Source organism: Chelon labrosus, assembly GCF_963514085.1.
Source record: "Chelon labrosus genome assembly, chromosome: 8".
NCBI classification, from domain to species: domain Eukaryota; kingdom Metazoa; phylum Chordata; class Actinopteri; order Mugiliformes; family Mugilidae; genus Chelon; species Chelon labrosus.
The window spans coordinates 8,889,033-8,914,928 of record NC_140358.1 but is presented as its reverse complement, the minus strand read 5'-3'; the positions used below and the strand labels follow the sequence as shown (position 1 = coordinate 8,914,928).

General features: G+C 42.1%; 1 protein-coding gene across 2 annotated transcripts; it reads left to right on the top strand.

The window, feature by feature from the left end:
* Window positions 1-1,353: 1,353 nt before the first annotated feature.
* Window positions 1,354-25,057, top strand: bcorl1 (BCL6 corepressor-like 1). Of its 2 annotated transcripts, none has more exons than XM_084550384.1 (12): window positions 1,354-1,644; window positions 13,205-13,290; window positions 13,390-15,945; window positions 16,241-16,370; window positions 16,643-17,113; window positions 18,399-18,586; window positions 18,808-19,074; window positions 19,191-19,357; window positions 19,536-19,681; window positions 21,166-21,243; window positions 22,498-22,669; window positions 23,178-25,057. In XM_084550384.1, the coding sequence occupies exons 2-12, from the start codon at window positions 13,285-13,287 to the stop codon at window positions 23,521-23,523; spliced, it is 4,527 nt and encodes a 1,508-aa protein (XP_084406510.1). In that variant the 5' UTR covers window positions 1,354-1,644; window positions 13,205-13,284; the 3' UTR covers window positions 23,524-25,057. The 2 variants fall into 2 exon arrangements, with proteins under 2 accessions (XP_084406510.1, XP_084406509.1); XM_084550383.1 differs by lacking the exon at window positions 1,354-1,644 and adding an exon at window positions 10,043-10,118.
* Window positions 25,058-25,896: the final 839 nt, after the last annotated feature.

The following is a 25,896-nucleotide window of genomic DNA, read 5'->3' as shown; positions in this document are numbered from 1 at the left end:
GTTTTTACGATACGGCTTGGGACAGAGTCCTGAGAGTCCGCGGACATACACTGCGCCTGCTTGTAACGCCCTCTGTCCGCCGCTTCTTTGCTGTAGGCTGCTGTTTACCGAGTACCGGTGAGCTTCAATCTCCTATTAATCATCTCTCCTCCACAGTAACGTTTAGATGCAGGTGTTTTGGTTCAGTTGCTAGTCGAGTCCTCTTGGGACGTTTTGTTTTTGTAGCCGATCACACGTTGTGATAGCTAACATCCGCCAGCAGAGCTTAAAGCTTCAAGTCAAGTGATTCGATCTGTTCGTGTCTCCAGCCTGCCGCCAGGATTAACGTCTCTAATTTAGAAAGCTGACTTGGCTTGTCCAGCTAGCATGGATCTAGTGTGTACATGTTCCAACTTGTAATTTTATTTTTGAAATCTTGGGGTAACATGACGGTTTTTTCCGTTAAACAGGGCACTGAGTGGTGCATTTTACCAGCTCAGGTTACTTACGGTATATATGACAGTGCTCCGACTGCTGTCAAGAAGACAGAGATGTCCTGAAGTTAGATCTGACAGTGAGGCTGTACCATTTGCACACTATTCACTGCCTAATAACAATTACTTTACCAAAGTAGTGAGTGTTTATGTTTATTATTTTGCAGCTCAGACACCACCTGTCTTAGAAGTTGAAACATTACACATCACTGTTTGTGCGTGACATTTAGACAATCTCTGTAGAGCGCAGCAACTTAAACGGAACAAAAAGCTCAAAACTTCTAGGTCGTCAGTTCATCTGACTGATTTAACTGTATGATGTGAGTGTTTTTGTCACTGACGGATGAGGCTTCTCAAGCAATCACCTTTCTAGATTATTTCAACATGTCCGTCCCTCGAGGTAGAATCAGAATTCAACACATGCTGCATCTATTTCACAGACTCTGAATCTGGATGACCAATATAGGTGTGTGATATTAGAAAGTAGTCCAGTGTCATATTTGTTGTCTGTCTAGTGATTTGTCTTTATTGATTATTGATTATTTTGTCCAACCAGCAGACAAAGATTTATAAAACTATTTCAGTAAAAATGTATGTTGTTTAATTTTCTGTCATCAACAACATTTTCAGTTTAAGTTCTCACTGAAATAGAGAAGAACAATTAACACAACAGATTAAAGCTGCAGTTACGTTGCATCATGTGTTGCCCCCATCTGGCAGTGAAAGTAATTACAAGACTTGGTAATCAGCAAAGACCCAACAATACAATATCATCACGGTGCATAAATGACAACATGATATTTTTGCAGTACTAAACATTTTTTCAAAAGGAAAATGATCTCTATTGTCAGCGCTCTGTCAGATGAACTGAACTGTTATAGTCACAAAAGAATCCACTGCCCCTGATGTCCACACTTTGTGAGTTAATGGTGGACTCAAGCTTTGCTCTTTTTTAAGCTTCACTTGTCTGTTGAGCTTGGCTATGCACACCCGAGTTTCAGTGTTAAACATACTCACATGAAGTATGAAGTAGGTGCTGGCTTTGTTTTTTTATTGTCTTAGCTTGCTTTGAATTGGGAGGTGTATTAGTCAAACTATCCACTGTTGGTTGTTTTTACAGTTGAGCTGTAACATCGTTGGCCGAGGTGACTTCTGGATGGTGGTGTGTGAGGTGAGCCTCATTTTCACAGTATTTCCAGAGTATTTTATTTTTATACAACACTACTTGCAAATCCATTGTGTCATATATATATATGTGTGTGTGTGTGTATAGGTTCCCTTCTTCCCTTCCTTGTTAAAACATTTAAATAAGTCCATGCACTTGATTTATACACGCATTGCGTATTTCTGATTTTTTACTCATGCCACCATCATTGCTTTCCATCTTCCTCCTGCTTGCTGACCATTACCTCAGCTGACCTCTGGTCTCACCAGAAAAAAACTCAACAGCACCATCTAGTAGACTGAAAAGCTATTGATTTTATTAATCTTGTACCAAAAACTTGGTGTCTGTGTATTGATACAATTTTGTCACTCAAAATATCTTACTACTATGCTGTATAGATTTTTCCCTCCACTCCTAGACATTACACAAACACTATATGCCGGCTACTACTACTGCTCTGGTCAAGTCCTGGGCTTGTGTTCAGAAATCGTTACAAAAATCCAGAGATCTTCCCACATTATTTAAGTTGAATATATGTAATAGCTACATAACCGATATACTTAAGATATTTTACAAACACCACCCTGTCCAAGGGCAGTAAGAGGACATCTGTGTCGACCCTCAGTCCCTTCTCTACTTAAAGTTTTCTCCAGTTATGAAAAGTCATGCCAATGGTCCTCTGTGTATGTTCTTTTTTAGATTGTAATCCCTCCCCTGAACAGCAGGGGTGTTTTTTTTTTTTTTGTTTGTTTTTTATCTGGAGTGTCAGAAACCATTCTTGAATGCTTTTTAGGTTTTGCTGGGATTGTCTCCTTAATACCTTAATACTTCTAGTTACTATAGCTTACATAGTCTCCATTATGGTTTCTTCGTTTTTCAGTTCTGGCAAACCAATCATTGCTAACTGACATAGAAGACATAAATGGTGCACCAGTGCTAGAATGTTTCCACAGACACCAGATTTTAAACTTCAGTATGCTGTGAATTACAGGCTCAATCAGCATTGTGTGAGCTCATCTGACAATAGCTCAAATGTAACACACATTTATTTATATGTATAAGTCCTGCACTCCAGCTTTAAAACAGTTTGACCTCTGCTGGTCAGAAAGGTTCCCCATCTTGTTTATCTCATGAAAAAAAAAGCACACACTTATATGTGGTTGTTCACATGAAAGAAGCTGACACAATTTCACATGTTATGTAATATTTTACTGATTTAAGTGGCAGCAGCGCACCGAGAATTGCAGCACTGTCCAAAAAAATGAAAGAAATTACTAAGTGAACATGTATATTAGTATGCATCATTTTAATACTTCAAAAAAGGCTTCACTAAAGCTTGAAGAAAAACTAAATGTTTGTGTAGGATAAATATGACATATTTAGTAGAAGAACAATGTAAATAATAAATTAATAAATGTACATAACTAATATAACTTGTGTGTGTACAAAAAAAAGCCACAGGGCACCTTTAATTTTCCCTGCCCACATGCATGCATTTTTATCAACACAGCATGACCCACTTGTGAAAATGCTGCTCTATAGTGCTTCTAGTGGCCAAATTATCCACAGTGTACCTTTAATATCCCATTCAAACCAGTCCAGATATACAGTATCTCTGTGGGTCAACTTTTGTGAGCTGACTCTTCTTCAAGGTCTTTCAACCAACTGTACTGAATGCAGGAAGTAGGCATCCTGTCTTTAGTGAACTGGCATTTCTACCAAGGACATAACTTTTAATTCAAGTGAGAAAGAAGATTAAATCCCATTACTTGATGAATTTGACGGTGCTTTACAGTGGGCCTGCACTGTGGGCTAGAGTCTCTGTTAACAGTAAGAAGCAGAGTGACAGCTGTCTCGTATGAAAGGTTCTACTGCAGGTCAAAGTCTAATGAATTAATCATGACTGCTTGGAATAATCAGAGCTTCAATGAGTCAAAAGATTTTGCTTGTAATCTCCCACTACATAATAAAGTGCGCCCACCGTCTATTGTAGCCCGCCTTTTTTGGAGCAGACCGGTGCAGATGTTCTTGAGTTGGACTTTCAACTGCGCAGTGTGTTCTCCGTTAACAGGGCACACCATTTTCTGTTAGATGCCTATGGCCTGTGGCCATTTTGATGGCCATCTTCTTCGACACAATACCAATCACTCTGTAGACCCTGCAGAGAGCACACCATTTCTATCACTGGCATATATCCACATTCTGAGTTGTCCCCTTGCTCTTACTATGAGGTCACATCTATTTATTCTTTCTAGAAAACAGTTCAAGAATCGTCTCCTTCCTCTCTGTTTCAGACAGTGGAAAAACTTTACATCTAAATGACATCTAAATGAAAATCAAATCAGGTTATTTAAGATTACACTTAAACATTTGATCAGTCAGTCCCAGTGCTTTGTCAGCCATGCACATCATTTCAGCTTTATGTCCCTGTGTTTACAGTTAGTCCACTCTGGAATTTCAGACCAGTCCCAAAAGAATAAGGATAAACTGTTCTACTTGTGCTGATGAAAAAGTGAAAAATGACATTTGTGAACTGTGTTGTTCCATCTACTCAGGAAAATCCTCAAACGTCACTGTTAACAGTTGCCATAGGCCCTGTTCCATCAGTGTTTCCAGTGACAATTGCTCACAGTAAGGTATGGAGATTCTCCAGAGTGACCGGGCTATTGATTCTGCAAATTCATGTTGCTTTTGACTTTTACGTTATACATTTTCTAAATCAATTCACCTTATTTTATCAGAATGTTAGTAGAAATATCAGAAGCATATATCTCAAAACATGTAACATCCAAACTATTGCATGGCTATAAAGATGTTTATGTATTTACTGTATGTCTTTTTGGTTAAGTGATCATATAAGTTTAGATCCTGTGATGCAGTTTGTACAGGTGAATCTGCAGAATTCAGTCTTTAAAACTTTTAGGGGTTTTAACATGATTTAATTGGAAGTTGGCAAAAAAGTTGTGCTAAATGATGTTCTGTAAATGTAGCTGTTGTCTGGAAATGCCATTGGTTTGACAGTTTTGCTGTAGCTCTGACAGTTTTGCTTTGTCAGATCTTTTAGGGAGCATCTCAGGTAGTGTTCCTTGTTTTCTTAAGAAACAAGGAACATGATTCAGTGCAAATGGGCTGCAGGCGGCAAGTAAGACCATGTGAGGTATATCGTAAACTTGCACTGACACATGGCCTATACATGTGTTCAGACTAGAACTTCTCTGTGTATTCTCACATCCTAAGTCTTGACCCATGGGAGGTTTCTGTCCTGGTCAGTCTTTAACTCTTTAACAGGAATCCTGATTTGTTCACTGACTTAAGCCACTTTTACAGAAGTGGTAATCTAATGAGTTGTCAGGATCATCTGGCCCAGGTGTCTCTGTGAGATGTAACTACAGTAAAAGAATTAAGTAACAAAAGAAAGGAAAACTAGATGCTGGCAACATTATGTGTATCTATATCACTGATGATGATTAGACTTGTTTTTGCTCAAGTGTTTTTGCCCAATATCTATATTTGTACTTTTGGAACATCTAGTTTGTCTCGTTTTGTTCCTCCGTGTCATGTTGCCAAGAGAACAAGGAATAGCTGTTACTGATCTGTTAACCATACACAAGCTCCCTTCAAGCACGCCTATGATTCTTTCATAAAAAAATAACACATTTATCTATAGATTTACTCTAAAGCGCTACATCTCCGGTCAGTTTGCTTGGTTGTCATGTCTACAGGCATGTCAAACACAAAATCTGATGTTATTGCATTTAGGTTGCAGGCCTTTGTGATGTTTGTGTGTGTGTTGCATCTCTTTACATTGAGATGTTATTTTAACAGGTGGCAGAAAGACACAGGAAGCAGACAAAGAGAGGGATGAAAGAGTAATTCAACGAACGTCACCTAGCTAGGAGTCAAACCGTCGCGATCATATGGTACGTCTCAACCATAACTCTTAAATGATGCTGTTTGGTTTTTTATTTTTTGAAAACCGCACCTGAATGTAAATATTGTAATCACACACAACATAGGCTGTCTAGCTCATGTCCAAATATCCTCGCTGCAGCAAATTCATGCTGACGTCTGACATACCACTCTAAAAGTATTATTCAGAATGCTGCACATCACTGCACTAAATATTATAGAAACTATAGTCACAGCTGTACTGGGTTTTTGAGGCAGATATACAGTAACAATATTTGACACAACTCATAATTGACATAACCATTTTCCACGAGATAAGGAAGAAATGATAGAATGATGACACTGTCTCAAAACATTCAAAATATTAAAAGAGACTGCTTTACCACTTAAAATATTAGTTTACTGCAGTCTATGTCTAAACTGTGCGGCTGTTTGTAGCAAAAATTCCATAAATATCTATCACGTAAGATTCGGTAAGGGTTGATGTTCGATGTAAAGAGACAGAGCATTATCAATAGCACATCAGTCTGCGCAGCAGTCAAACAGGTGCTCTTTGATGGCCCCTGAATCTGTTTTGGGGAGGTTCATGCTCCAAAACATGTCCGGAGTGTACCTGCCAGTACATGGTCACTGAAAACGGATTTATATTAATATAATATTTGTTTAAACCATGGATAGCTTCTTTACAAATTAAATTAGAGTCTGTAGTGTGTCGTGGACTGTGTAGAAATCTAAATGACAAAAGCTTTCAGCCTTACACCATTATTATATTTTTAAAGTAATGTGTGGTTACTGTCATTGAATTTCAAGACAATTATACTAGTCTGCAGAATATCTGGATGTTTGAATCTTTGGGGGTAAAACGCGAGGAAGTGTGCCGTATAAGCACTCTGTGTCTGACTCCATTAAAGTACCCTGCAATTAAAGATTGAATCCCACCGAGCTCCAGTCTGTTTGTTATTCACCTGTAGGGCTTTATCCGGCGCTAGGACCCAGGGTGCGCGATTTTCATCTCCAGCTGCTGCAGACCGAAAACTGGCAATAAGGGAAGATCGCGAGGACAAGCCAAAATTTCATACTGTATTCATTCTACTTTAAAATCATATCCCCGGCCCCGCACCGAAGCCTCCCTGCAGACAACAATAGCTTGTTGCGCTGTGTGCAGGCTTTGTGGCTGTAGACAGCTCGGAGCGCAAGGTAAGACGGTGCAATAGCATGCGATTACTAATAACAAAGGCGTTACGGGCGAGCAGGGGGCATTAAAGGGGGCATTGCACAACGCTATTGAGGGCGAGTAAAACTCTGCCAAACTTTGACCTGGATATGTGTATTTTCTAGTTGTTGGTGTCTTGCAGAAGCTACGGTAGTTGCGAGGATGTTTCGCTGTTATCCCACGGCATTATGTAGGATCGTGTCACATGTATGGACAGCCAAGTTGTGTGTCGAGATGACATCCATGAGTCTGCTGTCCATGCGTACCGGCTGTGGATGCAGTCGGCGATCCTAACGCCGACACGGCAACTGTGAAGTGGTGGGTTTTAATTTCACACTGATATTTAACATGATGTGGACGGCGCATCGGGCCATCCATTAACCTGGAAAAGAAGAACATCACCCTTGACTGTTTCTGTGATCGGCTGCCATCCTCCCTTCGTTTGTGGTAGAATAATTCATTACTTATACCAAGATGGAAGAATAATGCGCTTGGTTTTTAGTCGGTGTTCAACCTCCGCTGCCTTCCCAACCTCGACATTCAACACTGACCAGGTGAACCACGAACTTAGACGGGACATCCTCGTCGCTGTCAAGCATGGCGGCCTTAATAGGGTCGATAATCTCCAATATGACTCACAGATAGATGACCACGTATGCCCACTTTGAAGACGACATACTTCAAAAAATCAGGCCTTCGAAATAAACAACGTGCCTTCATCTGTGCTATCGCTGTTGTCATAGTGTATGTGCGGAATAGCACATCCCCGCTCGACTGATTCATACTTGCATCCATAACAAGTTTTTTTAACCCCACAGCGTCAGATATCCGACGTGGAGCCTGTGAACCAAACTCGTCTATAATTGGTGAAGCCCCGAGCAGCCGGTCACTACCGGGATAGATCTTGCGCGGTCGTTGAGGTCTCCGGGTTACCCCGGCTCAGACACAATGCGATGTGTCAGCTGCCGACTTTGTGATACTCCCGCTTTGTGCCGACACGGTTCCGTACGGTGTTCCACTTTTTTACTGATCGGCGATTTTTTGTTTCCCAATTTCACATTTGGCCATCTGTCAACGATTTGGCTGCTTGCACGCAGCCATTACTGAGCGAATGGCGAAGGGCATGTTAGAGGCTCTCACACAGCGATCCACTCCGCGACAGGAAAGCGGTGAAATAGTTTCTGCTCGCTCTGCTCTCGGTGGATGGACAGTATCGTTGTCCTGCACCGCCGTAGTGGTCAGAGACGACACCGATCATGCATGGTAGTAAACAAACTCTTTCAGTCACACGACGGTGTCCGCCTCGCTGTGTGCACGTTTAGGCGATTTCCTCACCACCGCAAGTGTTGAGAAAAGTAGGAAATTTGTTGGCCTAAAGGAGTGGATACCCTTGTAAACAGCAGGCCTGCACTGCTTTCAGGATCCAGGTAAGACAACTGGCCTAATTACAGCAGGGTAACCTGTGCTGCTTAACCACAGTGCCAAAATGTGATTATGGAGTAAGAGAGCTAAATATGCTGTGGTTGTTTATCTTTGGGGGAGCGTCAGGCAAGTGCAAACCTCCTGCAGACCCTTTTAAACTTTCATTTGTTTGTCTGTGTGTGACTGGAAGTTGCAGGTGTGTTGTCATTCTCATAACTGCAAACATAAGCTACTGGTCCACATATACTCTGCTCCCTCGTCTTTGTTTGGCAGCAGTAGTCAGTTAAGGAAAAGCTGACCTCATGTTTCGGTGTGAACTTGTTCAAATTGAAATGAGATTGTATTGTTCTTAAAAACAAATGAGAGGTTCCATTTTACATCAGATTATTTTGTATTTGTAAAGTATCGTGATAATGCTTGGCTGTGTTAAGGTCAATGCAGTTCCTGTATATTGTTGTCGGTGGGCTGAAGGCTCTTGTCCTTGAATTGGTTCTGCTGTCTTGGTTTTTGTACAAAAAAAATGTGCTAGAAAACTGAAGGCTAACACTGAAATTCAAAACCTTCGCTCAGAACTTATAACCACTTCTCTGTAGAAAATCGTGATTCCAGTTTAAACCTCACTCGACCTGATAGTAACAGGAAATGTGATGTTGACATGCAGCACTATGCAAGAGGTGAATGACAGGGAACTGAAGATGCACTCTAGAGGGAATGGCACTGTCTTTGTTCATATGTTTATTATAAATGTTTATTAGCAGCTATGTTTACAGATTGTTTTCACACCATCAGACCCTTTAGGTCTAATCCAAACAAAAGGAAACAGGAAAAGCACATGTTTCAGTTGTCATGATGAATGGCAGGTAAATAATTAAGTTGTCTTTTTAGTGATGTTGGATTCTTTGTGTATTTTTGTATTTCTAGTGAAAGGTTTTGGACAGCGTGTTGATGGCAATAATAATTCTGTCTCTGTGCGTTCAAAATATCAGTTTTGGTTTGCAGACAAATGTGGAATGGTTATCCAGCTCTTTTAATGCCAGCTGAGCACAGAGAAGACACAAGTGGAAATTTAGAAAAGAGACTTCTGCTACGTTGTTGTGTTTCCAGGGTTTAGCTGAACAGATAGAGGTCAGAGCTGGAAGACATGTATTTGAAGCTAAATCTCATTAGAGGAGTGAAGTTAGATCACAGATGACAAAGTTCTTTGAAGATAACACGGTTTTATGTCTCAAAAATTGGTGTTCCTCTATCGTCTCCAAGCCAGTCCATCAGCCCAATGCATGAAACTGAAGAGCCCCCAACACCCAGAGTCTTGCTTCCTCGTGTTAATTTCCCTGCAACAGACCCACACCGCTCCCACTCTCTCCTTTTATATTTTGTCAATTCCGTTTAGAAACTATCACCCGCAGCTTACTGTTAATTGAGCTGATTGACTCTGAAACGCACCCAGCCAGTCAGAGACACTCGGAGCCTACTCTGGTTTAAAACAAAATACAGTTTATTACTTCGTTACCCCGATAAGCCTTTTCAGTTTAGCGCACCGTTACACTCTTTGGTCGCGATCCCCCATTCCCCTTGAGCGGCTGGAGTTCGCGTTGCATGCCGGTACCTGCAGTCCTCACCCCTCCCAGCCTCTCCAGCGTCTAATCCTGGGCGTGGATAGCCGAGCACTACATCTCCCATGCTGTCACCGTGCACCCTTCTGCCCCTCTCTCTCCTCTCTCTCTCCCACCAGACTGGAGACTGGAGATACGGAACGGACTGTCTTGACGACCCCCCCTACCCTCCCCTCCTCCTCCCTCCCTCCCGCCCCCCCGGACTTTTAGAACCGAAAACCGTCGAGATTAGTGAGCAGCCACGGACGGCAGAGGCGAAAGGCTGGACACGGCCGTATCACAGTGGTGCCTGTGCGTCGTTCACATGCCATCTGGACGAGCGGGTTCGTAACTGTTTGTGTCATTAGACATCTTTTATCTCGGCTGCTGATTAGCCTGGGAATTATTCAATATTTCGGATTGAGAGAGTCTAAAGGGGGCCGGGAGAGGAGAGGTTTGGTGGGTCGGGGGCTCGGTGAATGCCTTTCAACGCCGAAGTGGCTCAGTCAGTCCACCAAAGGGCCGATTAGAGAGACGGGAGCACTTCACATTAGGTCGGCCGGGGATAAATAACAGTAGCCTGCCTCAACATGTAAACCACTGGGAGTAAAGCGAAGGATTCGCAGAGACTCCGCTGTGCAGGGAGCTGGAAACCTACCGGAGGTACTGCTGGTCAGGAGTTAAATATATTGTTTGCCCCCTTTTCGTGGCCACTTCAGCGGTTCAAGCCTGTGTAGTAAGTTGCCAGTCTGCCCTCTTTTTGCCTACTTTCTACACCTATTTCCAGTAACACGGTGGAGAAATTGACAATCTGGCCGCGTTACTTTGTGGGGCTGATGAAACGGGGTGATGGTGGTCAGGAGTTTAGTTTGTTTGGCTCTCCCTTCATTCTCTATGTGGCTTTGCATTGATGTTGACTTACCTTATCAGGCGGAGATGTGACACATTGCCACATTGTGCTCCTGCGTCGCAGCCCAGGCAGCCACTCGATGGGGGGAATCTCTCCTGCCACTTGCTATAATTCCCCGAAACATCTGTCTTCATCTCGAAACATTTCAGAAACCCTTCCCGTAGGTTTAGGGATGAGGACTGCCTGTCTTCTCCGCTTGTTTGTGTGCAGATGAACCGATCACCTGAGAGCCAGTTGCCATTCTCTCATTATGGTGACTGCTCGCCATCTCCAGCTCGAGAGAGAGCGACCCGGAGCTCTCCAGAGTTTTTCCGTGCTGATATTTATAACAGACGGAAATGTTGTTTTGTGAGTGCCCCAGTGCCACCGCATGCATGTGGTGTTACTGAGCACTTCTCAGATATGACATTGGGACGTGTGTCTTTTGTGCCGTGGGCTGGACACCGAGTTGACCGGGTGGAAGTGGGCTGCCACGGAATAATTTGGCTTCTCCGAGGCTGTTTTTCTCAAAGGTATTTCCAGGCTCGACTTTGTTTGGTCTGAGCCGTGTTGCCCACGGCGTGTGCGCGGACTGCTGCATATTTACTGGCCTACATCAGAGCGTATGAATTCAAATGTAGTGGCGGAGCAGACCTCGATCGCAGCACAAAGACAAACTAGCTGTGAGCAACTGTTGTACGGTAATGTATGCAGACCCTCCTTGCACAGAGCGGTATCTGCATCGCTGGATCCCTTTCAGTCCGTGCTCGCAGATTCCAGCAGAGATTGGTGTGTCAGTCATTATGTGTATCATCTTCGTTATGTTTCACTGACTCCACAGTGAAATGTTTCCATTTCCCCAACGCTTTGACATAGATTTATTTAATTTTTTTATTTTTTTGCACAGTCCCTTTTGTAGTCGTCTCATTTACTTGCAGATGCGCTCGTCTGCGCTCACCTCTACCTACATACGGGGGGCTGTTCTGGCGGGTGTCCCCGGTGTTTCAAATGTTTGTCTTCAGGTGGCATACAGCTTACTTAACTATTATTATTAATAATCGTGTGCATGGATATGACTGGTGTGGATTCTGTTCAGAAAATGTCTTTTGTGAGTTTTAAATAGAGAAGCAATGGGTGGGATTGCATGTCTAGTTTTAGACTTACTCTGCATGACCTCCCACATTAAGATCGTAAATAATTCATACATAATCCTTTACTATATAAACAAGCAACAAAACTTTTGCCTATTTCCAGTCGCCCACAACATAATTGGCATAAAACACACTGACATTCGCTAATAAAAGATCATTTGAGCAGTTACAGCTGATTGCTTCATGGATTACTGAATGAGTCTGCTGGGGACAGAGCCCGGGGTCCAAGAGGCCATGGACCGCTAAACAAGAGCATGTGTTTGTAGTGACTAGTATAGGTAAAACCAAATTACAGGGCTTTTGCGGTAAAACCAAGGGTGTCTTAGTTTTTGTTCTGACCTTTTAATATTTAGCATCTGCTGATACCAAGACAAAAAAAGGTTTTTACTAATTGTTTCCTAATACAACTAGACAGCGCCTGCTAAGGCTACAGTAAGCCTAAAGTGAAGTTCGGACTTAAAAATGTGCTTTCATTTTTGTTGAGACACTAAAAGGAGGATTTCACAATTACTGCTAAAGGTGAAAAGTTGTGTTCGGCAAGCATCATTTCGTGATATCCCAATTAGTCTGGAAGACAAATTGTGGTCCAATATGTAATTGTGGTAATGTTAAGCTTCAAGCAGACATACTCTGAAAATTGACTTTTTATTGTGGGAGGTGGATGTATACGTCTGAAATGGATTTTAAAATGTGTTTGACAGCAGCTCTGCTTGAAGAAGCATATTTCCTTTGATTGTTTCCTATAATGTTCTGTTTTCTATGTCATAGTATTTTATATAATATCTCAGAGGAGTGTCATTGTTAATTCCCTGTTGTCAACAGGATTTAGACAGTCTCTTTCCACTTCCAACATGAACAAAATAGTGTCAGCAGAACAGTAGAAGTAAGGTTAACTTGAAAAAAGAAAGAAAAAAAACATATACAAAATGCTAGCAAACATGAAAGGAGTGATCTGGATCTGGGTGTTTGTAGTTTCTTATTTGTCTCTGCCAGATATATGTTGGCTCGCAATTGCTTCATGTTGCAAGTAATGCATTAGATCTAATTTCTCTCGCTGGATATACAGTTTTTAGCAAAGACAGGATAGAAGATCACAGACAAATTGTTACTATTTCCTGCATATGAACAAATAAAACCGTAGGGAACAACACCACAAATATGTTGCACCAGTTTACCACACTTCTGTCTGCTACCCTAAAATTTCTCTGCTCTGATGAAATTGTAGCATATCTGATCTCCAAGCATGTCATGTTTTGTGTGTGGACCAATGGCTGTTGCATAGAATACTCCTTATTCATAAGGGTTTAAGTTAACGTTTTTTGTGTGACACCAACACGACTGTAGTGATCACACTGAGTGTTTTTTGTTTTCTTTCTTGTGCATTCTGCAGCATATCACTGTATTTCACGGAAAACTCTCACCTGACTGACTCAGCTACCCCCCAAGGCATGTTGTGCTAAAGAAACACCTATGCAGGTAATTCTTTTTTTTCTGTTGAACTTGGATTACTTGATTAGAGCATTTTGTCCTCATATCTAATTAACAGTGGCCTCATGAACTTCTCTTATTACTCAGGTGGATCCCACACTAATGAATGTAGGGGATGGAGGCACGGTGAGCAGAGAGATCAGTGCTCCAAATAAAGCCTCTACTAGTATGGTGGGAAATCCCCCCCAGACGCTGCCCCCTGAGTTCAGAGGAGATGTTACCCTTGGTCAGCAAAACAAGACCGCTTCAACAAAAGACTGTAAGACGGTAAAAGCCTGTCTGAACACTAGCAATTGCAACCACACTCCTGAACTTTCTCCACCTCAACAGCCCAACAATGCACCAATGTCTGGCTCAGTCCTCACTAGTCCAGAGAAGAGGACAGACAAAAGGACAGAAGCCCCTAAACTCAAAGCTGATGGTGCTGGGGTCTTCCAAACTCCTCAGTGGTCAAGTGGTGTAAAAGTAAACCGGGAGGATTTACTCAACCCTTGTCACAGCAATGGGAAGAAATCACATCCGCAAACGCAATCTGTGCAAAGTGTTCCGCCTGGGTTTCAGTGTTCTGCCATGTTTAAACCAGCCCAGCCTGTGGCCTTCCTTCCTTCCACTAATTTTTCTTCTCCACTTTGTAAAATTACTCTTCCACCAGCATTGGGTCAGATTGCAGCATTGAGAGAGGCCACAGCCAGTCAGTTTCAGAAAGAGATTCAGCCTCAAAGCTCAGGTGTCGGAGCGACACCACTCATGCGAACCTATCCTTATTCGTTGCCTGTGGGACGGACTCCAGCTGCAGAGAAAAAAGCAGGCACATCAACCGCAAAACTAAAATCTAACCACTCATCAAGCAAAAATGCCAAAACCGTAGGAGAACATAAATCTTTAGCCTCTGTGGTAGCTTCACCTGCTATTTCCCTACCATTACAGCACCCATCACTAACTTCAGCAGCACCCACCCACTACACCTTGTCTCCCACTGCTGCCATTTGCTGTGGCTCCGCACTAGCCAGCATCACTTCTCAGAGCAGACTCCTGAACCATGTGGAGAAAGGCAATAGCATAGACAAGGCAACTATTGGCTCTCTTAAAACAATGCCTCCCTCTGCTTCAGAGGACCACACACCTTGCTTGGTTGAACCCAGAGACGTACCTCTTGATTTGTCTGCTAAATCAAAACGCCTGAAATGCACAAGTGACCCTCCAGTTAGTGCGACAGAGCCCCATAATAACGAGTCAAATCAGAGAGATTCTCTGAATTCAAAGAGGACTCATTCCACTAGTTATAGCTCTGGTGTGCAATACCCTGTCTTACCAAATACCCACAGAAATGGATCTCACCAAAAGCAATTGAACAGGCCCCAGAATCACCAGGTCCCAGAGCCTAAACCAGCGTGGGGTAAGGGACCTTCACAGGACTCGATAAAAAACATCCCTGGTACATATGTAGGTGTGGCTAGTCCCATACTGGCTTCTACTCTGAGGGGGAAAGATGGCAAAGGGACCTTTGCAGATGAATTTCAGAGTTTTGCAAAGCAGGAGTTTATATCTATAATTGACCAAGGAGAACATCTGGCCTCAGGAGGAAAGAAGCCATCCTGTCTGATGAAGGGTAACCAACATTCTCACAGTAACAAACACAGTAAAAACACCAGCACAGCCATAACTAAGAACAGTCCCGGTAAAGGAGCCCTAACGACTGCCCTGTTGAGCTCTGCCAATGCTCAGATTCATCAGAAACCTGGACCTGGCAAAACAGCGGTGCCATTCTCTACCACTGTTGTCAGTCCAGTGTGGCAACAGCCATCTCATCTTCCACACCAGGCCTCGTCTGCTCAGAAAAAAACTACACAAGGATCTCCAAAGACCAAGGGCGCCACAGAAGGATGTAAGTTTCAGAGTGCTCATCACAGCCCTCTGTCTAACCTTGCATCCATTGTAAAGCAGCAAGCTCTTGAAACAACAGCTGTGACAGGTGAGGCTAATACTCAAGCCTCGCCTGTTGCATCAAGAAAAGCTGATGGTGCCAATCCACTCACTGGGAGCAAAGACATCCATTCTAAACATACTCCTGATTTTGAATACCCATCATCCTGGTCAGTGGAAAAATGGCCTGGTGTGCCATCTCAAGGGGATTTGACTCAAGCTACGAAAAGACAAGAGAAGGCGAATGCTACTGAGCCTCCGGAGAATAATACTGACATACACACCAGTCAGGGAGAACACATGGGACTGCAAACAAAGCAAGGCTCCTCAAAGCCTGCTGGCCAGTCTCATCTCTGTGGGAGCAATGCATCAACAAATGGGAACAGGATGGAGAGCAAACTAGCCCAGGTGTTAGAGGGGGAGATACTGAGGAAAGAAAGTGGGACGTCAGACGGTCCTCCCAGTGAAAAATTGGAGGGCATGGTTGCATCTATTCTTACAGGCCAGTGTGCAGGGGGAGGCGACAAGTTTGAGAAGAAAACAAACGGAACCAAAGAGGAGTCGCCAACCAAAGCAAAAGCTGCTGCCGTCAAACAAAAGAAGAGTAGTCCTAAGAAGCCAGCAAAGGAGAAGACTCCAACAGACACATTAAAGAAGACTGTAGGAAAGAAAAAGCAAGACACAGAAAATACTCCAACCAAAGTGACTTCCAACAAGAAGGTAAATTATCAGTGAATATGATTATAAATTCTTTGAATTTCTGAAAGGCCTTCATTCATCTCATATAATCTCTTTGGTTGAATTGTGTGGAAACGTTTAAGACAGTAATCAATTTTTTAAATTTTAACTACTACAGTTTCCATTCAGAACCTTGTATAATAATAGTATATGACTGATGATTTAACGCTCAAGGTCTCATTGTTAGTTTGATGCATGCTCTCTATCACCATGAAAGGTTTGTGATCAATAGCATCCGATACAGTGTGCTCACTCTGTCCCCTGTGTATTTCACCAGAAGAAACAATGTGCACCTGTGCTTGAACAGAGTCTGTCAGCGGGAAAACTTTCTCCACAGAGTAAAGCGCCGACTCCAAGGGACAAGATCAGCCCCATCAAGGTTGAGCAACCAACCTGCAACAAAGCAGGTAAAGTCTTTGTTTCTTATAGTTCTATGACATTTACTGACCTTGGAAGTTCTCACAGTGTGCACACACTTCTGATATCTATCAATTATTCAACGCTGTTTTCAGTTGTGTGACACATGTTGCCTGTGATTGAGCTCATGGTTAGCTTACGCTGAGCTTACCTTGTGGAAACAGAAAATGCCTCACATATTCACTGGAATTTTTTTGATTATCAGTCATAGTCTAGGCATAGATGCTGGTGGGAATCTAACAATCAACTGTGATTTAATCAGTTGCAGATAGTGGCAGCACTCCTCCGAGTGTAGAAACTTCAGAATCTCTCAATAGCTCAGCTGTCCCCAAAAAGGAGGCCGAGACTACAGAGTGCTCCTTCCCAAGACTGAGGAGAGGACGCCGGCGAGCTGATGATGCTCGACTTGACCTCTGGGGCTTTGCAACGCCTTCTCCTCCACCCCCACCAATGCCTCCTCCCCCAGTTTCCCCGTCACCTCCTCAGACCCCTACTCAGCCCGCCCGTCGTCCCAGAGGAAGGCCTCGATCAAATCCCCTGCCAGAGCACTTGCTTCAGGGGAAGAGCAAGGCCCCCAGTGCAGAGGGTGACGCGCCTGCTCATAAGAAACGGCGGCGATGTCGTAGCAAGAAGTATCAGACCGGTGAATACATCACTGAGAAAGACAAGCTGGAAGATGGAGAGCATCTTGAAGAATCTGACTCGCTGAGACAGGACACTGGAATCCCTGCAGGTATGCAGTTTCTCTCCAGAGACCAGTTAAGTTTTTTTTAACTGTTTCCAGCCCAAGTTTAATCACAAGTACAGCTTATATGATAACAGCCATGCATTACGCGACAGTAGATAATGTATTGTTAAAATCCGATTAGAGCAGAATCTTAGGATTTCATACCATGCACAGCTGAAATGAAACTTTGATGAGTTGTTGATTCACAGGAAATTTTGATTAGAGTTGAGAGTTGCAATGATAATTAGTTGGTTGACAGAAAATTAATTACAAATTATTTTGCTAATTAATTGACTTGGTAATTAGCTGAGCTGATGAGTTGATAATAAAAATTGTTGTTAGTTATTATTTATAATTAGTTTTAGTCCTTTAAACACATCAAACGTTAGTCGGTATCAGCCTGAATCATTCTTTTTTAATATTGTAAACGCATGAAACCTTTTTTGGCTGCTGAACCTCGTTTGGTTTTGTTGGCTTTTGATGGATATTTGTCATCATTACTCATGTGTCATAGATTTTCATTCTTTTAAAAAATATCTGATGAATGAAACGGTACTGACTGAGGCCTTTTTTCTATTCTGTGGAATAAATGTACAGCCACTGTGCAATACAGTGTGTACACGATTTCTAGTTTCTAATGAGGACAACTTTCTTGTACTCACATTGTCCACATGATAGTTGAGTTCAGTGAGTTTTGACACAGAACAGAAAGCGTTAACCCTCTCTTATGATGGATACCAGAGTTCGGTCTCAGTTTGTAATAGATTTATAAATTAGGGATTCAGAATTTATCATACCAATGGATGTCTGTAATTAAGAAATATTAATGAGATCAACTAGAATAGATACATATGTAAAGTGTATGGATACAGCACACATGAAATTTGCAACTAGTATTTCTGAGTATTCTTTTCCCACCTGTCTATCTTATCCACGTCAGAAAGTCCACATAAAGTACCCATTAGTGTGAGTGTGACACACAGAATGAGTATTAACAGAAATATGACAGACTTGATTGCTAAAGCAGGGCAGAGTAGTTCAGAGACAGCAGTTACCCTGTTTCAGAAGATAAGATTGCTAATCCAGGGCCCATTGGTTCAGAAAGTAGCAGCAGGTCTGATGTCGGCACAAAACGGCACCTAAATTATTCCAGCTCGGCAGCTGGGTGTTAGCTCGAAGCTGCTGCATCAGTACACCCTTTGATAAAAAGCATCATGTTTACAGATTAAGATTGTTGAATCACCTGGTTGGTACCAGTCAGAATAACCTCCAGACTAATTTGTCATTACAGATCCACAGGCAGATCAGTGTCCAAGTCCCACTGCCTCCAGTCCAGAGCCTCCCCCAAGGAGACCCTCAGTCACACGCTCAGGATCAGTCCGCTACCAGGAGAGCGAGGAGTCTCCAGAGTGCAATGATAAGCCTTCAGGGAAGAGGAAGTTCAAAAGCAAACACTTATGTGACAGTGATGAGCAGAAGGTGAGTTCCTGATGCTGCTTGTTGGATTATAGTACATTTCAAATCACATGGGGTTTCAGGAGCAGGGTGTCAAGAATATATAAGCTTACAGTGCCCCCCTGTGGTCCAACAAAACAATATGTTTGTCATATTTACAGTATAGTGGCATTTGGGATTACTGTGTATTTCTCAGGTATTTCATATGTGGAACATAGTGCTCTAATCAATAATCTGTGTTTTAGAATAAGACTAAACGCAGCAGCTTGGGGAAGCGCGGCTCCTCCATTAACCTGGATAATGATGATGCTGGAGGAAAAAGACCAGCCAGTCCACCATCCACTCCAAAAAGTTTGCCATCTTCTCCATCCAATAAGAAAAGCTCCTCTGGAAAAAGCAGTGGTTCAGACTCTCCACCAAAAAGGCCTGTTCCTCCTGAGGTTCGTCGGTTGATCGTCAATAAAAATGCGGGGGAGACCTTGCTGCAACGTGCTGCCCGCCTCGGCTATCAGGTAAAATCCCACCTGTTTACGTGTATAGTATTACTCACATTAACCTTTTGTAAACAGTGCAGTCTTATTGAGTGATGATAATAAGACTGTCCATCTGTCCTACCTCTGTTCTACAGGACGTAGTCCAGTATTGTCTTGAAAAGGACATCAGGGAGGTTAATCGACGTGATAACGCCGGTTATACCGCTCTCCATGAGGCATCCTCTCGAGGGTGGACTCAGATTGTCCAGATGTTGCTGAAACACGGTGCAGATGTCAACTGTAGTGCCCAGGACGGAACAAGGTGATGCTTCAGGGTGCATGATGGTTGTTCTAGTTACTTTCAAGTGTTATCATGCGTTTAACCTTCGTAATCAATTTAACTTTTGCAAACAGCAGGTGAAAAAATAGTATATCGTTGTGTCGTCTCTATCGTTTTAAAGATGTACAATCCATAAACGGCATTTATGTTTTGTTTGTAGGCCCCTTCATGACGCAGTAGCAAGTGATAACCTACCAATAGTCTGGCTGCTTCTGAACCATGGTGCAGACCCAACTCTTGCAACCTACTCTGGACACACACCAGTCAAACTAGCACATAGCCCGAGCATGAAGACCTTCCTCACAGGTATGTTTTAATTTATTCCCCTCAGTTTCCATCAGAATAATTAGTTGGGATATGTAGAGAATTCGTGAGAACATTTTACCTTAGGTCAAGTTCAACAATCACATCAGACAAAGTAAACAACACAGCCCAACAGCTTCTATAAAGCTAATTGAAGTGAGACATGAAAATAAATAATCAAACTTGTATTTGCCAACTTTACAATCACCCTTCAAGTAATATGTTGACAAATTAATAAACTCACTCCCAGTGTATCACATCTGGCACAGTGAGCTATGAACAATACCGGATTCATGCAGCATATATGAGACGTGCACGCAAACACTACATACACAAAGTTTGACAGTAACTGTTGTCTAATGTGTGACTCAGATTGGTTTGTTGTCTTACAGCTCAGTTAGGTTGTCAAAAACTGAAAACATTGTCCTCGTAAGTTGAGACGTTCAGACACTGTGCTGAAGTTGAGCTTGACAAGTACATATGTTGACGATCAAGCTATGATTAATTTATGGCTGTGAAGAATCTAATTAATCAAGAATATATTATAGCTGACAGTGCACAAAGGTGACATAGCTTAACAGCATTTGTTCGTCTGTCATTACATCGCATTTGGGACCTAAGTTTGAAAACCTGAGACAACTTAAAGCAGTTTTAAATGCAAAATGAACAATAAAAGGTGAAGCTCCCCTTGACAGTTGGGGAAGGTTCAGTTCACACAAAAGGACTCACTTGCAGTTTAAAAAAAGAAATAGCTGGCAGAATTTTTATGAGTAAAAAGTTACAGTAAAAGGCTGAGCAGATGACTCACCATGGATTCACTAATATGGTCATATTACTGACTAAAAATGAGCATAGCTCAAGCCTTATCAGGAGACTGCTGTGGTACAAAAACAGCAGTTAGAATAAAGCTTTCAGTGATTAAAGGCATAGATTTAAATCTGCTTCCATGTGTTCAGTCTACATAAGTCAGGTAATGTGATTACTTACACGTCTGCCTTACCGGGAATCTTTTGACACGCATGATTTATTCTTGCTGTTCATAGTAGACAAAAAAGAAGCCAGCTCACTGCAGATATGAACTTTGTCTACTTTTATGGTGTTGGCATGTTTTCTCAGGACCTTGCCAGGTTGAAGCTAAAGTCATTGATTTCTTTCGGGGTTTCTTTCACTACTGATGCTGCCACAGTATCAACGTTGTCCTCCATATGAGTCTCGTGCCATTCTTCTCCTATAAACTGAGAGCTGAAGGCTCAGTAGCTGATACAACACATCGCTCCAGTGCCTGTTTTCTCTTTCCACTTCCAGCAGAGGTTGCTGCAAAGTGAACCATATCAGAAATATCTACATCTTAAATTACTTTGCCAATACTGCATACTGATTTTTCTGTTCTCCCTACATACAACCACAAAGAACTTTTTACCTTTGCGTCTAGTAGTCATTACATGCTAACTGCCACAGTCATGCCAAGATTTTCTTTTTTGCCCCAGAATATTTCACAGATCTGGAAACCCGCAGCGAACAGGACCCCAGTTTACCCTGGGATTTCTACAGCAGCTCCCTGTTTGGTAAGAAACCTGACCGCTGGATCTGTCTATCTACTCAATGTTATCCTGTCCGTCAATCAAATATCCTGCTTAATTTGTAAATCCTTTTGAAATATCACTCCTCCACTGTCCTTGAGGCAAATGCATTAAGTCGTGTTGGAGCACTTATCAGGTCACTGCAGAGAAAAGAAGCTAGTTTGTAGGCTCATGGTCAGTCACTGGGACGTGGAGCATCCGTGTTGTGCTGTAAACAGCCACAGGGATGAAAAACAGGATTAGAGTAGCACGGAGGAACTGAGGGAGCATGTGGTCGGAATAAACTTAATTAAACATAATTAGTCCCCACATAACGGACACATATATTTTTATTTGTTATTGCAGCTATTCCTAAAATAATTCTGCTTTAACTATTTAAATGCTAATGTTACACCTGAATAATTAAAATAGAGTAGGAGACCTGGGCTCCACCAAAGGATATTCATTTATGTTAATTATTTCATCTGATTTAATCACTTTATCACCACTCTCCTGATCATCATTTGTCTCCTTCAGTATTTTATACTGGCCTGTGCATTTAATGTTTAATTTAGATTATGTTAACAAGTTTAAACCGCTCAGTTACTGTTTGTTTAATATTACATTCTCTTCAATATTCTTCAGAAGAGGTTGATCGGGCTTACCACCAATCAGACATAGGTCACACCGGATGTTGTGTTCTACCTTTATATTACCTTTTATTTTGGTATTAATATTATACACATTCCTGTAAAATATGTATGGATATGGCATGATCCCTTTCCTGTTTTTTTTTATGTTTTTGAAGGGACTGGAGATATAAAGGAAATTTATCTAGCTTTAAAAGCGTTATTACGGTATGAGAACATCCACAGGTATAAACCCAAACAAAAAATATTAAACTTTCATTCTGGCTGGGGTTAGGGTTAGGAAAAATAGGGAAAAAAATAAGAAAAATAAGAAAAATAGAAGTAAATCAGTAAATGATGATTAAATATGTTCTTTGGTGATATTTTTTCATATCCACAATTTCTATGGACGGTGATTTCAATTGAAGCTGTGAGTGATGCCATAAAATTTATATTCTTGAGTGACCAACGTTGTCAGTCCCTCATGTACAGTTCATGTGATGGTTGGTGTGAATGTAGTGACCACTAGAGGGCGCCCTAACCTCGTGGATTCACTGAGTTCAGTAGCAGCGCAGATGCAGCCGGTGTGTCCGCCCTTGTCCTTCTCACCTCAATGAACTTCACTTCACAGAGACCGACCAGGAGCCGTGCTGGGACTTCCTGCTGTCAGAGCAGAACCAGGAGCTGGAGGAGGACGTAACGGGGAAGACTGACCAGGATTCGGACAGAGACTGTCTTGTGTTCGAGTTCTCCTCTGAGCCTCTTTTACCCTGCTATCACGTTCAGGTGTCATTGACACAGGGGTGAGTTCACAAAGATGAGATATTGTTATTGGCAAGAATTAATCGAAACTAATGGAAACTGTTGTCGGCATCTGGATCCACGTTTAGAAAGGCACACACTAACATTTGATTGTTTGCAGAATAAAATTAGGCATGAACTGTGTAAAATTGTTCTAGTGATTTAGATTCTTGATGCTGCACTGCCACAAATATGTCACAGTTTATGTCAGAAAGGCTGTGATGATAGTAAACACCAATAGCTGTGACTCATGAGTAAACTGAGTTGAAGGTGCAGGTGCTGTCATGTCCACATAAAAGTTTTTTTTAATATTTATAATACAAGCTCAGGTGACATCATTATGAGGGCTGACAGAGTTACAGTAACTTGCGTTGCTGCTTTGTGACTCATTGTTTTTATGAAGGTACTGTTAGTGTTGCCATGTCTAAACCTAAAACAGCAGATATACATTTATACGTTTAGTATTCTGTGTGATACCTACAGTTAATCTCAGATGTTTCTCTCTCTCAGCTTCTGCAACTGGTTCCTCCTGACTGATGTCCTGAAGCGACTGAAGATGTCCGCACGGATCTTTAGAGCTCGTTATCCTCACTTGGAGGTGGTGAGTTTGTCGCGCACTGAGCTGTGGAAACAGGTATCTGTCAGCCAGGTGAGCTCCGCTTTAGCTTCTCCGTACAGAGGCAAAAATAAGGAGGAAGACAAGGAGGAGGAGGAGGAGGGACTTGTGGATCTGGTGCGTTGTGTACCAGAGATCCAGAGACTACTGGGCTCCTCCATTCACATCCTACAGGAGGATGAGGGGGAGGATGAAGAGGAAGAGACGCTGACAAACACAGGGAAGCCTCGCAGTCGATAACCTCTCTTGCACTGCACTCCTCCACCGACTGTTGACTCTTTGCCCTTCCTCACAAGCAGCAGCTCAAAGGAAAACTCTCCGTCCATCATAACGAGGGTCATGGGTTCTAACTCCAGCTACCATAAAGGCTTGACACTCCGCCAATGACCTTTGACCTCAGACAGAGGTGATCTCAAGGACCTGCACACGGGGGTGGTCAGTGCTAAAAAGCAGCTTTCAGGTTCCTATCTATAGGTATATTTGAATACACGAACAAACCTTTTTTAATGATTATGTATGTACATGGTAGTGTATATGTATATCTTGCCATCAGGGTTAACACATTTGGTTACAGAAATGTTTTCTTGTGGCAAGGGATGGATAATGTGTAGGACGTTTTTGTTTGAGCTTGTTCCTGAGGGAAAGCGATATTTTTCAACGGGAGATAATCCGAGACTTTTATCTTGGTGAACTCGTGCGTGAAGATAAGACGCTTAAGTCAGGGAGGCCGCTGACCCAGATGGTTTCTCTGTCGACCTGGGAGACCTGGAGACCTGCAGTGAGGAGACCATGGCACATAGTATTTGGACATGATTACCCGCCCAGCTCAGAGCCTCTTTCCATTTCACATTATCATCCTCAAGAGATCATTACTGGACGGACCTAATCGCTTACGATGTATTTTTTTTTTTTTTTCTCCGCATTTCACAAAGTAAGCCTGGGCAGCACTAAGCCGTCCCAGTCCCTACTCGCAGTATAAAATAATGTTGTTCTGGACCTTGAGCTTGACAGTTTGTTTACAGAAGCGGACAGATAGTTGTGTTCTCCACTCCTCCTGAACTGATGCAGAATCCTGTGGATCTCTCTCAGAGGAAAAGTTGAATCACCTCTGGAGTCCAGAGGAGCCAAGGCGTCCTCTTTAACTGCAGCCACGACTGTCTCCCACGTCCCAATAAGATGTGTCCACATCCTAGAGTGCTTTGTGTTGCAGTGTTTTATCTACACTGTTTGTTGTGCTTAATTTAATAGTCATTAATATATTTGACCTCTTGTGTATCTGACAACCCTATCTATGAGAAATGCTTTCTATGGTTGGTGCTTCATTCTGAAATGTACTTATTAGGATCCCTTTATTCTGAGACTTTCCTCCCTCATTCAAAAACAGTATTTCAAAAAAAAAAGGAAAAAAAAAAGAAGCAAAAGTACAGTTTTATTGTACTGGTGCTAAGATAGATTTTTGTGTTGACAATCAATGAAGTTTTGGTTTGAAGTCACAAACTAATAAAAGATATTTAAGATGAAGAGACTTAAGGTGTAAAGAAAAGTATAGTTTGATTTAAAGAAAATGGGATACAGCAAGACTGAAAGACTACGACGTGTGAGAGATCCTGAAAGAGCCTTTTATTTGATTCTTTTATAAGAAATCAACAAGAATAAAGCATGATTGTGAATCATAGTTTTTATCTCTTTGTTTTCTCACATTATCAGAATAAATGACATGTTCATGGGATATTCTTTCTCAGATGCATTCGAAATTATCCCTTTCTTTACACATAATATTAATAAGCCTGACCTGACTTTAAAAGCATCATTGTGGCTTGTTCCGAAGCCTTTAACTGAGTCACTTGAGAGTCAGCCTTGAGCTGCTTTAGACTTGTGTTGGTGCTGTTTCCTGAACCTTTAACTGAAAAAAAAACAAAAAAACAACAACACTAAACCTGCAGCTACAGCCTCTCTGGCCTGGTAGGACAACAGCTGATAGAGGCTAAAGGTAGCCAGAAGACCCCAAGCCCCTGTGAAAGGACATGCTAACCATGTGGCAACCTACACATGCTGCATTCGTTCTTAACATGAAGAAGACTGGCTAAATACCCAAAACATTTAATTGATGCTTCACTTTATAATCATCAGTCTTTGTACAGGTAACGCTCAGAGGTTGAGATCTGGTCTTTCCATCATCATAAAGAAATTCACTCTAACAGTTATGTCAGGCGGATATGACATCTTAAATTTATGCTGTGTTAAATCTTCATTTATTGTGACCCAGTAAAATATATACTGATTCTTACTTCTCTCTGTTACTTTATTATGACAAAAGGAATTATACAAAAAAATAAATAAAAAACTTTAGTTGGAGTTGGAGAATGAGGCATCGGGTTTAGGAGGACAACATTATCCTGTGACTCTCAGCTGTTGCTTGATTGTCTCCCCTGTGTAAAAGCCTGGAGGTGCTCAGAAAGCCAGTTTAATGACAGCAGAGCACACACTGTAAAGCAGATGAAAGCTTTTAACCACACGGCTCAGCGCACCCTGATTTGTGTTGGTTTCCAAGGTCAAGATCGAGTGTGGCGTTAGTTTTAGTGACCCGTGTTTTCTAGTGTGGCTTTATTTTAT